At 41.6% G+C, this 11,498-nt stretch overlaps 1 protein-coding gene across 1 annotated transcript; it reads right to left on the bottom strand.

The window, feature by feature from the left end:
• Positions 1–230: 230 nt before the first annotated feature.
• LOC142370314 (CD276 antigen-like) lies at positions 231–10,176 on the bottom strand. Its single transcript, XM_075452818.1, has 9 exons — positions 10,088–10,176; positions 7,096–7,410; positions 6,606–6,872; positions 5,729–6,046; positions 4,377–4,643; positions 3,804–4,094; positions 3,586–3,681; positions 3,460–3,500; positions 231–3,214 (listed from the first exon to the last, which is right to left on the bottom strand). Exons 1-8 carry the CDS (start codon positions 10,137–10,139, stop codon positions 3,469–3,471), a joined length of 1,638 nt encoding a protein of 545 aa, XP_075308933.1. The 5' UTR covers positions 10,140–10,176; the 3' UTR covers positions 231–3,214; positions 3,460–3,468.
• Between the last annotated feature and the right edge of the window lie 1,322 nt (positions 10,177–11,498).

Raw genomic sequence — 11,498 nt, 5'->3', positions numbered from 1 at the left:
GGGCCAGCTGCAGCAAGGACTGTAGCTTCTGTACATGGGGCGTCTGCTTAACTCACTACGCCATCAACCACCTCACTCAAAAATACCATCTGCGCCCCTGTGGGCGTATAATGTCTTTAAGTAGGACGCAGCATCCATTTGCAAATAGTTTCTCTGGTGTTTGTGTATTTTCACAATTATCTGTTCAATTTTAGTCATAAAACATCACAACATGTTTTACTTTTGCATGATTTTTGTTTATTTTTGGATTGATGCACAAATGTTTGACACGTGAAAAGAACTGACAGACAAACTCATTTCATATAAATATCCAACTGGAAAAATAACATCTGTCTAATGTGTCTGTGTGAATAATGTGTATGAGTAAGACATGATGTTTGTCTTGTTTACATGGATAATAAACAATATTTGGATGTAAAACTGAGCCTCTGTACGTGTGTGAGTAGAACTGTAACAACTTTAAAGCAGCATTGCATTTTAGTACCAACATTAGCAGTATTACAGTATAGAATATTTAATTTGCAGGACCCATCATGGCAGATATGATACAACAGGGGTGTCCATTCCTGACAGTTTATCAGATTATGCAGACCTGACCTGAACTGTGTCTAATAATCCAGCCTTGTGGTACACAAAACATTGAAGACAAGAAATAATGAATAAAATCTATTCACAGAAGCTAAAACTGTGGCTAAACACTGTATTATTGCTTGTCACAACAACAAGAATATGAATGAATGAACACCTTATTATTAGCAGATAAGAAAGTAATGACAGAGCAGCTCCTCTTTTGTTACAGTCATTGAAGTCTTTTCTAAAACCAGTATTGCATTTAAACATTTCAAAATCATATCAAGGTAAAAGGTTTGTAATAAGTTTAGTAGACTGTCCTACCTACACTTCATATCCACCGGATTTTCCACAAAAGCTCTAGAAACCGAGCATTCTGCATGATCCTGATGTGTGGGGCATTCCTTCATGGCTGCACAATGAAATAATGATAGATATAGGAATAAGTAGTTCATGTTCTTGTTCAGAGCTATAAAATGCTTTGCTAAAATGGTTTCTTTTCACCCATCTGTCTGCTTTCCACTGTGCTGCTTCTCCTCTTTTTCCCTGTTGGACGCCAACCAAGCCTCCGACCTCATCACCAAAGCCGGGGCTTCATCCAGCAGTCTAGACCCACTGCCCGCGACCCTGGTGAAGGCCTGTCTCTCCACCCTCTGCCCCTTAGTGGTGACCATCATCAATGCATTACTCAGCTCTGGCGTGGTACCACTCAGCTTCAAAACGGCAGCTGTGATTCCAACCCTCAAAAAGCCTGGACTGGACCCAGATGACCCTAACAACTATCGCCCGATATCCAACCTCCCCTTCCTGAGTAAGATCTTGGAAAGAGCAGTGGCTGCCCAGCTCCAACACCACATGTCCCACCATGAGCTCTTCGAACCTCTCCAGTCCGGTTTCAGAATCCACCACAGTACTGAAACCGCCCTCATCAAAATCACCAATGACCTCCTGGTCACTGCAGACAATGGTCTCATCACCATCCTCATTCTCCTAGACCTGTCCGCAGCCTTTGACACATCCCACACCATCCTCCTCACCCGTCTCTCTAAACACATTGGCCTGACTGGCACAGCACTCTCTTGGTTCCAGTCTTACCTCTCTGAAAGGTTCCAACTCTGTCACTGCAGCAGTTAACCACTCAGTTTTCACTGCTATGCTGATGACACTCAGATGTACATCAGCACAAACCCCTCCTCTCAGCTCCCACCCACGCAACTCAACAACTGCCTGCAGCAAATCAAAGCTTGGTTGACCTCTAACCTCCTCAAACTCAACAGCAGCAAAACGGAGCTCATGGTGGTGGCCCCGGCACCCCTGCTGAAGAAGGTTGGTGATCTGGCCCTGGTCATAGATGGCTGTTCCATCTCTCCATCACCAGAGGTACGGAACCTGGGTGGGTCATCCTGGACTCCACCCTTTCATTTCAGTCCCACATCAAGAGTATCACTAAATCTGCCTTTTTTCACCTCAGAAACATTTCAAGACTCCGGCCCTCATTATCCGACTCAGTAACAGAGACCCTCATCCACTCATTTATCTCCTCCCGCCTGGACTACTGCGATGGTGTCCTGCCTGGGCTACCCAGTAAGGCCCTTGACAGGTTGCAGTATGTTCAAAACTCAGCTGCCAGGGTGCTAACTCACACCAAGCCCTGGCAGCACATCACCCTCATCCTAAAGCAACTTCACTGGCTCCCAGTCAAAGCACGCGTCACCTATAAAATCCTTCTCTTGACCTACAAATCTCTCCACTCACTTGCACCTAAGTAAATCTCTGATCTCCTCCACCCCTACTCCCAGTCACGGCTTCTGCGCTCCTCAGACAAGGACCTCCCTGGAGATAGGGCCTTCTGTTCAACTGCCCCTACCCTAAGGAACAATCTGCCACTTCACATCCGTTCTGCCCCCTCTCTACTACAGTTCAAAAAGAATCTAAAAACACATTTCTTCTCCATGTCCTATTCTTAAACCCACCCCTCCGGCCCTACCCTTCCCCTCTTCTTTTCTCTTGTTAAGTGACCTTGGGTACCCTGAAAGGCGCCATATAAGTCCAAGTTATTATTATTATAATTATTATGTATTTGCCAAAGTGCAGTTTATAAGATGGTGACAAGCTGTTTCTTGTGAAACAGAATAAATTTGTGTGCAAAGTACTATAAATCTGGAAGCAGTGTTTCAGTAATTCAAATCACATTACAAAATGAAAAGTAACAGGAGGAAGGGTTGGTCCAAAAGATCTGAATCCCAGAACTGAAGTTGTTCTTCAGCAGCTCTCTGTGGATCAACATTCTGCTCAGCTGAGCTGAAACCCACAATTATTTCAACATCCACCTTAATTCTGATTTATATTTCAATTATATCTATTCGAGTTTTTATATCTAAATTATATTTCAGACAACAGGAAGAACTAAACATTTTTTGCATCTTAAAATACTCAAATATAAAACATTTATGTGTAATACACAGCACAATCATTATCATATTATTGTTTTGTTTCCAGTTGTTGTTCACTGAATTCAACTAATTTCCAATCTAATCATTCAGTACAGTCACAGAACAGCACCAGAGTCTTCATCAGAACATGTGAAGGAGTCTCATTGTTGGAGTCAAACAGGATTTCATCAGTTTCTTGAAGTTCCCCGACTCTGTTAACAACATGTACAAAACACTCAGACAAAAAGACAAGAAACACAAAATTAAGAAACACAATGTGAGATTTCAACTTGATTTATTAGTTAAAGAGCATGCCTCCATAAAATAATCAGGAAAAAAAACATTTAAATGTCCCTCAAGGAAATTAATCCGTTTATGACCTCAGTTTTCTCCTTGAACATACAAACTGCAGATCATACAGAGCAGCAGAGCATTTTAATACAGAACATTTACTTACGTTTGTGTCTCACCCGTTTGACCTTGAGCTGTTTTGTTGACCTGAGAAAAGTTTGAGTTCAGACGTTAACATCAAAGCAAACAACAGACAGTATGAATGTAAAGTTAAGTCAGATCTTTGTTTAACCTTTTCTTTTTTTCCAAACCATCAGACCGACTGCTGCTACGATCAAAATTGCTGCAGTCACCCCGATGATGATGCCCAAAACATTGGCTGAATTCTCTGAAACGTTAGAAGAATCAGATAATTGAAGGTTTTCTGGATGCTTTGTGTTTTAATATCTGTAGAATCATGCTGATATACAGATAACTGTTTATTCTTAAGGTTCTAACTTGTTATTTTACCTGAATTCATCCTCAGAGAGATGTCAGTTATCATCGTCTCCTCAGAGTTGCTGAGCTCACATGTGTATGTTCCCTCCTGATGTGAAGTTAAGTCCTGTAGTGTGAGGCTGCCTGACTCTGAAACATCCTTCACATGCTGCCTCCACTCCTCTGACACTGTGGGGGTAACATCAGGACCAGTTTTGTTCAGGATGATCTGACTGTGGTTGAATCTCCAGATGAGGCTTGTTAGAGAAGTGTTTGAGGCAGAGCAGGAGATCGTTGCTTCAGAGTATCTGCCAATAACTGAAGCTGAAATAACACAGAATCAAACACACATATTCAGCTTTTTATCAACAGATTCTGACTTAAGATCTCTTCTTTTATCTTTTCATGATATAAGTCACTGAAATGCATCCAGCATCTTCTTCTTAACTCTTCAGTCTGACTCATCAGAAACAGGGATGGTCCGAATGTCTCCTGAACTTCGTCTCATTTCTGTGATACTTTATCCGGAGATGATTAGTGTATCTCTGTCTTAAGTCATTATTAATAATGCATCCTGCAGTAAATCAGATCAGTAAAAATACTCACAGATTTGTCTCCAAGTAGCTCTCCTGCTGCTTGTTCTGGTGCTGATGGTGCAGCTGTAGATCAGATCAGTATCACTGTCTGAAAGTATCAGAGAGCTGCTGATGTTGTAAAGCTGCTGTTCAGTCTGCTGGACGGAGGCTGTGTTCTGGAGGCTCATGTTGGATGGAGGGCTGGTGGACCAGGTGAGCTCAGGTTCAGGGTGGATCCAGTTAGAGCTGCAGGTGATCCTGTTTCCTACCTGATCGATGCTGACTTTCCTGACTGGAGCTGCAATATATGAATTCAGTTTGTGAGTCTGATAACTGAGCTTTAATAGTTTCATGTGTGGGTCCTGTATGTTTTAGTTTAGTCAAGTCACTCATGTCCAGTCCTGTCATGCACTTCCTGTTTTATTTTGTACTCACAGTTTCCCCTCTCGTTTCAGATCCTGACTTCCTCCCTTTGTGTGCTTTCCCTCATTGTGATTTTCAACCCCGCCCCTTATTGGTTCCACCTTTGTCCCCCTACCTCATGTTCAAATAGTCTTTGTCTCCCTTTGTCTGGTTGTCAGTTCGTCTTGTTCAGTCCAAACCAAGTTTATGTCAAGCGTGAGTGCATTCTAGTTTGAATAATTATCGCCATCTTCTTTGAGAGCGCCTTTTTTTGTATTCTTTGAAGAAAAAAGTGCAAATCTACTTTGAACTATTATCGTCATCCTCTTTGAGAGCGTCTTTGGTTTTTTGGAAAATAAATACCCTTTTGGATTGCCTCGCCTTCTGAGTCTTGCTTTTGGGTCCATCTGAACTGTGTCTCAGGTCGTGACAGGGGCTGCAGGTTTTAAATGTGTAGTTACATAAATCACACAATATCCCTTTTCCAATCACTGGGACACTACACAATGTAACGTGTAAACCTGTCCATGTGTATCATGAACGGATTTCAAGGATTTGCAATTAATTTAAACAACTTATTCTGAAAACAACATTTAAAAGGGGAAGTTGTCTGTGTTTAAAGGTTGGGACTGGGCTTACACATCTGAACTGCAGCAGTCTGCAGAGTTTAACACCAAGAATCTTGTGATTTAACATACAGTATGTGCAGAAGTCAGTGATGTTTACTGTCTTACTGAGAAACTGCTTCCTGTTGCTGTGCAGATGTGCTGGGTACAAAGATTGTGAAAAGCAGCACCGACACCTACCTGTTGCATGCTTAGACAGGATTCAGCTCTCTGTTTCACTGACAGAAGCTGACATGTCAGTTCTCGTAAAGTTTTCTCTTCAAGTTAAATACCACCCTTAAATAAAGCATAAAAAAAAGGTTTTCTACATTTGTCTTAATGTATTTGTTGGTGTTTTACTGAGTGTTTCTCATACCGTCCACTTTCAGGTTGATAAATGTGTCTTTGTTTCCACTGATGGTGCTGATGAAGCACTCGTATCTGCCCTGGTCCTGAACCTTCACCCCTGTCAGCTGCAGTGAGACGTTTCCTCTGGAGATCTGATCCTGGAACAGTGACGTTCTGCCTCTGAAACGCTGGTCCTGAACTCCCAGCTGGTCCCTGTTTTGGTAGAAAGAGTGGACACGAAGCTTTACAGCTGTCAGCTTAATCCAGTGGATAACTGTATCATCTCCACCCTGGAAACTACACGGCAAGATGCAGATCTCCATGACAACACAGGACACCTCAGTATCTGAAACAGAAGGTGAAACCTTTGTTAGTGGAGACCTGCATCAAGAACTAACCTTGTTTATGTGCAGTTGACTAAAGAAAAGAACAGAATAACATGAAATGTTCTCTTCACATTTCTGCATCATGCTGACTGTCCTAAAACCCACTGAAACCACCGACTGTGATGGCTGCCAATGCAAGTGTTGCCCCAGATCTGCCTGTCTTTAGAGATGACAGAGTTCCCTCTATCATCCCTCTGTTTCTAGTTTTTATGCTTCCGTCTTTCACTCAGGAAAATAATTATTGTCATGAGTGATAGGCTATATTTAATTATATGTGAGTGAACTGATGTGAATTTTCCCCTTCTGACCACTTGCTTTAGGTCAAGAAATTACATCAGTCTATATTAAATACATTAATGATGCTATTTAAAAAAATAGATTAATGAAAAATAATCAAAATGAGGATGCTTTAGGAACAGTTTATGACCGAATGAGGAAGATCAGTTTTATCTGTTACAGCAAGACATACCATTTTAGTAAAGTTTAATCACGACACCAAATGTCTTTGAAAATACTTACCTAGTTTATTCAGAGTAGCTGTCCTCTTATTTCTGTGATTGCTGACGGTGCAGCTGTAGATCAGATCAGTATCACTGTCTGAAAGTATCAGAGAGCTGCTGATGTTGTAAAGCTGCTGTTCAGTCTGCTGGACTGAGGTTGTGTTCTGGAGGCTCATGTTGGATGGAGGGCTGGTGGACCAGGTGAGCTCAGGTTCAGGGTAGATCCAGTTAGAGCTGCAGGTGATCCTGTTTCCTACCTGATCGATGCTGACTTCACTGATTGGAGCTGCAATATATGAATTCAGTTCGTGAGTCTGATAACTGAGCTTTAAATAGATCACAAGATATTTGATCATTTTAACTGCCAGTAGGTTTAAAATCATGTTTGCCGCATGTGCACTGATGAACATTTATATTACGTTTGAAGAAAAACTGCAAAACAGAGGCAAAATCTTGTTGCATTGATCCTCTTTTTCTTGTGTTTCTTTATCAATGTGTGATTCTCATACCTACAACTTTCAGGTTAATAATTGAATCTCTGATTCCACTGGTGGTTCTGGTGAGACATCTGTATCTTCCCTGGTCCTGAATCTTCAACCTTGTCAGCTGCAGTGAGGCATTTCCTCTGGAGATCTGATCCTGGAACAGTGACGTTCTGCCTCTGAAGTGCTGGTCTTGGTGGGAAACCTTATTTTGGTTGTTGTCGTGTGAGTGGACAATAAATCCTGATGTCATCTGAATCCATTGGATGATGACCTCAGAGCCACCCTGAAAGCTGCATGGTAAAACACAGCTTCTCAAGACAACACAGGACACCTCAGCGTCTGAAACATTAGATACAGAGAAACTGACTTTCAACTGATGATTAACAACAACATCTGAGTCCGACAGAACCAGACAAAGTTCTGGGGACACTAATATTCTAACAGAAAGAGTCCTCTTAGATCTTAGAGTTTCCTTTTAAGATTTATTCAGTTAGATAGACTGGCAGACAAAGGTTTATTTAAGGTGATGTTATCCGATTTTAAATAAATGAAAACAAGGACCAGTGTATCACATATTTATTTAAAATAATGTGAAGGATCCTCTGTCTTTAGACATTGGAAGGATATACCAATCACCCAAAGGTGGTGCCACAGCTGCTGGATGGAGGGAGAGAGAAATTAACCATCACCTGCTTATATAGGTTGAGCCCAAAGCTACAGGAGCCTGTTATATGGCTAACTGAGCTGAAACTAACAACAGAAAATACCACTATAAAGCAAGATGTAACACTCCCCCCACAAATATGGAACCTATCAGGTGGTATTACTCCTGAACTCGTTACATTTCATCTTCAACTGCATTTTCTCAACCTCTCATGTCAATGTCTGTGTTATATCAAGGCCTGATGCATTCATTTCTGGTTGCTGTTATACATGCGATGGAAATCAGTATAAACAGCAACAGGCTGTAAAGAGGTGACACTTAAGAAACTTTCCAAATCAGACGCTGTCAAACCATTGCTTCATCTTACTCTGAGTTGTTGTGGAAATTTTATTAAGGCAGAGTCAGTTATTTTCTGAGGAGATAAGATGATTTTAATAATATCTTCCAAGAGAGAACAACACAGAACGAAGTACAGAGCTGCTCTGATCACCATCCATCCATCCATCTTCTATACCCGCTGAATCCATCGGTCGGGTCACGGGGGGGCTGGAGCCTATCCCAGCGGTCATTGGGCGAGAGGCGGGGTACACCCTGAACAGGCCGCCATTCCATCACAGGGCCACACAGAGACAAACCAGACACACTCACACTCACTCCTAGGGACAATTTTAGAGTCACCAATTAACCTAACATCCATGTTTTTGGACAGGGGGAGGAAGCCAGAGTACCCGGAGAGAACCCACGCATACACGGGGAGAACATGCAAACTCCACACAGAAAGGCCCCAGCCAGGAGTTGAACCTGGAACCTTCTTGCTGTGAGGTGATGGGCTAACCACCACACCACCATGCAGCCCTAAACAGCCCAGTCATAATGCAAATTGTTACATCTTTGCTCCTCGAGTATAATTGAGCGTTCTTATCTACTTTTCCTTTCTAGCTACAGCCAAGGTTACACTGACCCAGCTACATCTTCCCTTCTATCCTTTATAAAATGCAGCTTTATCATATAACAAGCACACGATGCCCTCAGGAGGAAAGAGAAAAACAGGATATTACAATCACTGACCAAGTTGGCAACCTCGGAGTGTTGATAGACTCAGATCTGACTTTCAGCAGCCACATCAAAGCTGTCACCAAGGCAGCTTTTTACCATCTTAGAAACATCAACAGAATTAAAGGTTTCCTCTCCCAAAAAGACCAGGAGAAACTCATCCATGCATTCATCTCCAGTAGACTCCATAACTGTAACGCTCTTTTAACTGGACTTCCCAAAAAGAGCATTAAACATCTGCAGCTCATCCAGAACGCTGCTGCTGGAGTTTTAACCCGGACTAAGAGATCTGAACACATCACAGCAGTTTCAAAATCTTTACTCTGGCTTCCAGTCAGTCACAGAATAGATTTTAAAAGCCTGCTGATGGTTTACAAATCCCAGAACGGTTTAAGCCCCAAAATACATCTGTGATATGTTCAGAGAATATAAACCCAGCAGAGCTCTTAGATCCAAGGACTCAGGTCAGCTGGTCCAGTCCAGAGACCAGACTAAACATGGAGAAGCAGCATTTAGCTGTTATGCTGCAAACAAGTGGAACAAACTGCCAGTGGAGATTAAACTTTCACCAAATGTAGACATTTTTAAATCCAGGTTAAAGACATTTCTGTTCTCATGTGTCTATGCATGAAATATCTTTTAACTTATCTGGACTGTTGCTTGTTTTTAAATTCATTTCAATGATTTTATTTGTTTCTCTTTATATTCTTTTATGTATTTTAAATGCTTCTTACACTCCCTGCTGCAATGCTTTTATTTCATGTAAAGCACTTTGAATTGTTTGTACATGAAAGGTGCGATACAAATAAATTTGATTTGATTTGATTTGATATGTTGGTATCTTACAGAAGGTCATCTGCAGGTTATACACAGCAACACTCAATACAATGCATGTAAGAATTCATTTCCATCATGGCATGCCTGGTAACCCCATAGTCATGACAAAGCTGGTCTAGAAAGGAACCCATCCAGCATCAACATCAGGAGAACCCAAGTGACTCCTGCACAGGTTTATGAATAGCAAACAGCAGGGGGGGGCACACCCCCATCTCACTGGACCGCACATGAGACTTCCAGAGCGCTGGCAACAGAATGCTCCACAGCCAGATCCACAAAGACATAAAAAGCCAGTTCCCCGAGGTGTAACCCAAAAGCAGGGCTGTTACAAACAGCTGTTATTTAAAAACCAGAACAACCTAACATGTCATAATGACATAAGCATCTTGCTATGAGGGGAAAGAAGCAAGCAGAGCTGTGTGATCATGTGGCAGCAGCTGCAATAATGAACATGAGACTCACCTTCTGTGGAGACTTTTATCAAGTACAGAAATATCATGATCACCAAAAACATTGTTGCAAATCCTGTTCATATTCCTGTTATGTTTCGTGTGAAGGTGCAGCACAAGTGTGAAAAGACTTGTCTGGGTACATGTAAATTATAGAGCAGTTATTATAGTCTGAGACATGCTACAACCTGCCCAATATTTGGGAGAAACTATCACTGCAGCTGATAAAGGTGGGTAGGAACTGAGCTGTCCTGACATGTTACAAGTCAGCTTTAAAAACTCGGGACCGCAGAGTTTGAATGTGTAATTAATATCCAATGACCTGTTTCCAAACAGTTGACTCGGTGACATGTTAACCTGAACGTGTTAAAATAATAGTTGGGACAAATCTGACAGGTAATGATCAAACAAACACTGCTTTATGCAGACCACACAAAAGAATAAAATCATGATGATTTTTTTTATAATTTATTTTGATGTCTGCAGTATGATTCTGTTTTAAATGTCAGGGTTTGTGAAACTTGTCTTGGTTTTCTTGGTTTCTTGTTTGCGTTCTTTAGTTGTGGGTTTAAATTAGAATTTATTCTGTGGGTCTCGTCTCGATTTGTATTTATTGTTTGTATTTACTCGCATGGTTCCTTGTGATTTTCTACATTAAATAAATCAGAATTATATATCTGACTTAACTTTTCAATGTGTATGTTTGTTTGTCTTGATGATGTTAACTGGCAGTTATCTGTAAAAAGGTGAAATGATCGGACTCCACATCGAATTTAATTTTACATAAGGGGAAATAAAGTAGATCCATGACAGACCCACTGAAACCACCGACTGTGATGGCTGCCAATGCAAGTGTTGCCCCAGATCTGCCTGTCTTTAGAGATGACAGAGTTCCCTCTATCATCCCTCTGTTTCTAGTTTTTATGCTTCTGTCTTTCACTCAGGAAAATAATCATTCCCATTGGTACCAGTCTATATTATTACATGCTTTTGAAAAACAGAAACAGATAAAAAGAACGGAGTCAAAGACGAATTTTGCTGTTTGACTTTGACTCAAAAGCATCTTTATCAGAGATGTGAATGTTTCTGGAGCCTAAAACAGGGACTTATTCCTCTAAAGGTTGTTCCTGCTGACTTGGAACCAGGGGCGGACTGGCATAGGGGGCTACCGGGGAAATCCCCGGTGGGCCGCTGGCTTAGTGGGCCGGTGGTTCAGCCCGTGAACGGCTGCCCGCTCCAGTGTATGTGTATGTAACTCAGGTGTATAACTCACAGTGGCGTGTCAATTTGTTTCTCAGTTGTCTGAAAACAAGCCAGTCAATAGGAGAACCTATTTTCCTTGCCTTGGCCCAAGCCAGGTTACGCTCATAAATATTTTCTGTCAGCTCTGATTTTTTTCCAATCAAAATTAGACAAGTCATGAT

Source organism: Odontesthes bonariensis, chromosome 20 (assembly GCF_027942865.1).
Source record: "Odontesthes bonariensis isolate fOdoBon6 chromosome 20, fOdoBon6.hap1, whole genome shotgun sequence".
Classification (NCBI taxonomy): Eukaryota; Metazoa; Chordata; class Actinopteri; order Atheriniformes; family Atherinopsidae; genus Odontesthes; species Odontesthes bonariensis.
The sequence above is the reverse complement of the archived record's forward strand: the minus strand, read 5'-3'. Positions and strand labels throughout refer to the sequence as shown.